At 47.8% G+C, this 5,583-nt stretch overlaps 1 protein-coding gene across 1 annotated transcript; it reads left to right on the top strand.

The window, feature by feature from the left end:
- The first annotated feature begins 268 nt into the window (after positions 1-268).
- LOC140421951 (uncharacterized) lies at positions 269-2,371 on the top strand. The gene has a single exon (XM_072506945.1). The coding sequence runs from the start codon at positions 556-558 to the stop codon at positions 1,282-1,284; it is 729 nt and encodes a 242-aa protein (XP_072363046.1). The 5' UTR covers positions 269-555; the 3' UTR covers positions 1,285-2,371.
- The last annotated feature ends 3,212 nt before the right edge of the window (positions 2,372-5,583 follow it).

Below are 5,583 nucleotides of genomic sequence, written 5' to 3'. Positions count from 1 at the left end.
TGAAGATTTTATGGTCTCTGTGTCCAGGACAGGAAGCAGTGAGTTTGGATCTGTCAATCAGCCTGAATCAGCACCTTCAGGAGAATTGGGAGGGTGACTATTAGATACAGCAGAGTCTGAATGGAGGGCGAGTGTGTGGGATGGAGATTTAGAGCATTTTAGAGAAAGAGAGAGGAAAGAATGTTCGATAGAAACTAGAATTGTCTGTTCTGAATTTCTATCCTGTACTGGCAATGATTACTACTGTAAAATCTGTTTGCAGGAAGTTCGAACGAGAGGAGTTTGAGGCCGATATTTCAAACTAAATATCACGTCAAGAACTGACTGAGTCACTCAATACTTGGGAACCGAAGATCATCGGCCTTTGAATCTAGAAGGAGAAATGTTTGTCTATGCTGTCTGCTTCAAGAGATTTTAAACATCAGTGTGTCTGGAAAAGCACTGAGACAGAGCTTTAACCAGTGACCCAGCCTGAAAAAATACTACACCATTCACAGCAGGGAGAGACTGTATAGGTGTTCTGTGTGTGGACGAGGCTTCAACTGATCGTCCAACATGATGAGACGCAAGATCACCCGGACCATGGAGAAACCATGGAAATGTGAGGATTGTGGGAAGGGATTCACAGCCCCGTGTGAGCTGGAAAGGCATCAACGAGTTCACACTGGAGAGAGGCCTTTCACCTGCTCCCAATGTGAAAAGGGATTCACTGACATTGGCAACCTGCGGAGACACGAACGAGTTCACACTGGAGAGAGGCCATTCACCTGCTCCCAGTGTGAAAAGGGATTCAATGACATTGGCAACCTGCGGAGACACGAACGAGTTCACACTGGAAAGAGGCCATTCACCTGCTCCCAGTGTGAAAAGGGATTCAATGACATTGGCAACCTGCGGAGACATGAACGAGTTCACACTGGGGAGAGGCCGTTCACCTGCTCTCAGTGTGAAAAGGGATTCACTAACATTATCACCCTGCGGAGCCATGAACAAAATCACACTGCAGAGAGGCCGTTAACCTGCTCTGACTGTGGGAAGGAATTCATTCGGTTATCCCACCTGCAGAGACACCATCGAGTTCACACTGGGGAGAGTCCGTTCACCTGCACTATGTGTGGGAAGGGATTCACTCAGTTACCCAACCTGCAGAGACACCAGCGTGTTCACACCGGGGAGAAGCCGTTCATCTGCTCTGTGTGTGATAAGGGATTCACTCGGTTAACCCACCTGCAGATACACCAGAGAGTTCACACCTCGGAGAGGCCATTCACCTGCACTGTGTGATAAGGGATTCACTCAGTTATCCAACCTGCAGACACACCAGCGAGTTCACACCAGGGAGAGGCCTTTCACCTGCACTGTGTGTGATATGGGATTCACTCAATTATCCAGCCTTCTGAAACACAATGTCACTCACACCAAGAGCAGGCCCTTTAAATGCTCTGACTGCAGGAGGGGTTTCAAAAGCTCTCAGCTACTGATGTCCCACCAGCGCGTTCACTCTGAGGAGAGACCGTTCAGCTGCTCTCACTGCACAAAGAGCTTTAGAACCTCATCCAACCTGATGAAATACGAGCGAGGACACATTGGGGATGGCCCGTTCACCTCTCCGACTGGGAAAAGATTCACTCGGTCATCACTTGCTGATCCACAATGTCACTGACACCAATGAGAGACCCTTTAAATGCTCCGACTGTGGGAGTGGGTTTAAAAGCTCTCAGTTACTGATGTCCAACCAGCGCATTCACACGGAAGAGAAGCCGTTCAGCTGCTCTTACTGCACAAAGAGGTTTAGAACATCATCAACATTGCGGAGACATAATAGCTTCATTGAAAATCTGGAGGCAGTATCGCCAACACTTCGGGTTGGGGTTAGTGTCAAGGGAAATGCCGATTCGGGGGAACCACAGATTTGAGCCAGGGAGGTGGGATGGAAGTTTTTCGGAAATGGGAAGAGAAGGGGATTAAGACGCTAAAAAATTTGTTTCTTCGGGGTCGGTTTGCAGGATTGAGGGAGCTGGAAGCGAAGTATGGGCTAGAGCAGGGAGAAGGGTTTAGGTACATGCAGGTTTGGGATTTTGCCAGGAAGGAGATACAGAGCTTCCCAGAGGAACCGGCCTCCACATTACTGGAGGAGGTGTTGACGACAAGGGGACTGGAGAAGGGGGCAGCGTCAGCGGTGTACGGAGCTATTCTGGAAGAGGATAAGGCTCCACTGGACGGGATCAAAGCAAAGTGGGAGGAAGAGCTGGGAGAGGTTATAGAGGAGGGGGTCTGGTGTGAGGTGCTCCGGAGAGTAAATGCCTGCACCTCATGTGCGAGGTTGGGGCTGATACAGCTGAAGGTGGTACATAGAGCGCACCTGACGAGGGCGAGGATGAGCCAATTTTTTGAAGGAGTAGAGGATGTGTGTGAGCGTTGCGGGGGGGGGGGGGGGGGCGGGGGGGGGGGGGGGGGGGGCGAATCACGTTCATATGTTTTGGTCCTATCCAAAGCTAGGGGAGTACTGGAAGGAGGTGTTTAGGGTAATTTCCAAGGTGGTGCGTGTGAAACTGGACCCGGGTCCCCAGGAGATCATATTCGGGGTGTCGGACCAGCCAGGGTTGCAAACGGGTGCGGAAGCAGATATCATAGCCTTCGCCTCGTTGATCGCCCGAAGCGGATCCTGCTGGGATGGAGAGCAGCCTCTCCACCCAGTGCCCTGGCGTGGCGGGGGGACCTGTTGGAATACTTGACCCTTGAGAAGGTTAAGTTCGAACTGAGGGGAAGCTCGGAGGGGTTCTACAAGTCATGGGGACTATTTATTATGCACTTTCAAGAACTGGATAACATTGAACATTAGTTGGAGGGGTGGGTGGGGTGGGGGGGAGGGGGGCTGTGTAGATTAAGGGTGACTATGGGTAATCCCTGATTCCTTTTTGTCATTTGTTTGTGTAAACATGTGGGCTGAGGTTTGGGGGTTGGTGGGCGGATGGGATCGTTGTTATTATGGGGATTGACATATCTTGCTGATTATTGTTTATTGTTGATGGGTGTAAATGTGGGAGAAAATGTGAAAAAGGAGGAGAATAAAACATTTTTTTTTAAAAACGTTGCGGAGACACCAGCGAGTTCACACTGGGAGACCCGTTGATTCACCTGCTCTGATTGTGGGAAGAGATTCCGTGATTCATCTGCCCTCTTGACGCACCTGCGAGTCCACACTGGAAAGAAGCCATTCACCTGCTCTCACTGTGGGGAGGGATTCACTCCACCATTCAACATGCTGAGACACCAAAGGGTTCACAAGTGATGATGGGTTATATTCTGCTGTTATTCCTGCTGTTAATCACATCCAGGACTGAACCTGGAGTGGGTGGAGGGGTTTGTCTCCTCGTCAACTCCTGGTGCTAGGACGTGGCGACCCTGGCGAACTACTGCTCCCCGGACCTGGAATACCCGACTGTGAAGTACCGTCCATACTACCTTCCATGGAGTTCACTTCTGCCATCATCACGGCGGTCTACATCCCACCCCAGGCGGAAGTGAAGAAGGCGCGTGATGAATTGTAACCGCTATAAATAACAATGAAGCAGAATACCCGGAGGCCTTGTTCATCGTGGCCTGGGACTTTTATTTTTAAAAAAAGGTTGTCTGGATGTTACCCAACCAGAAACCATGGTTTATTTGGGAGATTCACTCCCGACTGAAGGCCACGTCTGAGGCGTTCAAGTCAGGCAACCTTAACATTTTGACTTTTTAATTTCTATTTTTGGTTTATTTGGCTGATGACAACGCGATTAGTGTTTGTTTATGAAATTCAATAAATATATATACCAAAAAAAGAAAATATCTGGCTGTGAGCTAATGGATTTTGTTCTTAATTGTTAAAGATTTTGATAGACAAGAGAGAATGTTTCCACTTGTTGCGGGAGAGCAAGTCTAGAGGCAATCAAAAAAGATACTGATAAATCTAACCAGAGAATGGTGAGAATATGGAGCTCGATACCACAGGAAGTGGGAGAGGTGAATAACATCGATACATTCATGGGGAAGCTGGATAAACACAAGGGGGAGAAATGAGAAGATGGTTACACTGATAAGAGTCAGATGGGAAAGCGGGGAGGAGACTCAACTGAAGTATACCCCCCAACCACTGCTCTTGTCCTATTCTCGATGCTTTTTGTGAGGGGTTGGAGGTGTCCGAGGTAGAGTCATCACCCCAGACTGGTCACTTGGGTGGTGGACATGGTGGAAGTGAAAGTGCTTCATTCGTTGGCATCCTTGTGAGATCCTGAGAAGTGCTCGCTGATCCTGACATGTCTTTGAGCAACAGAGCTGGTGTCATTGTCCTGTAATTCTCGATAATCCCAGACATGACTCCCTTGTGATTATGTTGTTGATTGTTTATTGTTATCTTTTCTCCTGCCAGGGTGTGTGAAATGTGAGCACGAGGGCACGTGTCTTCTATTAACCTGTTCTAGCAAAAATCATTATTGAGTCGCTTATGTGCGATGTGACTGTGCAGTTTTCCTCCTTATTCTGTCTTCTAATCCTTCTGGTTATGGGTAGGGCATGGTTTTGTTTTTACATCCGGAATTCGTTTATAAGACCATAAGACATAGGAGCAGAATTAGGCCACTCGGCTTATCAAGTCTGCTCCGCCATTCAATCATGGCTGATATTTTTCTCATCCCCATTTTCACGCCTTCTCCCCATAACCCCTGATTGATCAAAAACATATCTATCTCTGTCTTAAAGACACTCAGTGATTTGGCCTCCACAGGCTTCTGCGGCAAAGAGTTCCACAGATTCACCACCCTCTGGCTGAAGAAATTCCTCCTCATCTCTGTTTTAAAAGATTGTCCTTTTAGTCTGAGATGATGTCCTCTGGTTCTAGTTTTTCCTACAAGTGGAAATATCCTCTCCACGTCCACTCTATCCAAGTCACACAGTATCCTGTAAGTTTCAATAAGTTCTCCCCTCATCCTTCTAAACTCCAACGAGTACAGTCCCAGAGTCCTCAACTGTTTCTCATATGACAAGCTCTTCGTTCCAGGGATTATTCTTGTGAACCTCTTCTGGACTCTTTCCAAGCACATCCTTCCTTAGATATGGGGCCCAAAACTGCTCACAATGCTCCAAATGGGGTCTGACCAGAGCCTTATACAACCTCAGAAGTACATCCCTGGTCTTGTATTCTAGCCCCCTCGACATGAATGCTAACAAAGCATTTGCCTTCCTAACTGCCGACTGAACCTGCAAATTAACCTTAAGAGAATCTTGAACAAGTCCCTTTGTGCTTCTGATTTCCTAAGATCTTCCAATTTAAAAAATAGTCCATGCCTCCATTTTTCCTTCCAAAGTGCATGACCTCACACTTTTCCACATTGTATTCCATCTTCCACTTCTTTGCCCACTCTCTTAGCCTGTCTAAGTCCTTCTGCAGCCCGCCTGCTTCCTCAATACTAACTGCCCCTCGCCAGATCTTTGTATCATCTGCAAACTTAGCAACAGTGCCTTCAGTTCCTTCCTCCAGATCATTAATGTATATTGTTTATAATTAAGATGAGTGGAGCCAGGGCGGGATGATGGATGAATGGT

The sequence above is a fragment of the Scyliorhinus torazame genome, chromosome 5, assembly GCF_047496885.1.
Source record: "Scyliorhinus torazame isolate Kashiwa2021f chromosome 5, sScyTor2.1, whole genome shotgun sequence".
In the NCBI taxonomy this organism is placed as follows: Eukaryota; Metazoa; Chordata; class Chondrichthyes; order Carcharhiniformes; family Scyliorhinidae; genus Scyliorhinus; species Scyliorhinus torazame.
Note: the sequence above shows the minus strand (reverse complement) of the source record. Positions and strands in the feature narration are given on the sequence as shown.

Excerpts from the sequence above, each read along its gene's own strand:
- LOC140421951 (XM_072506945.1), top strand. The coding sequence starts at position 556 with ATGATGAGACGCAAGATCACCCGGACCATGGAGAAACCATGGAAATGT.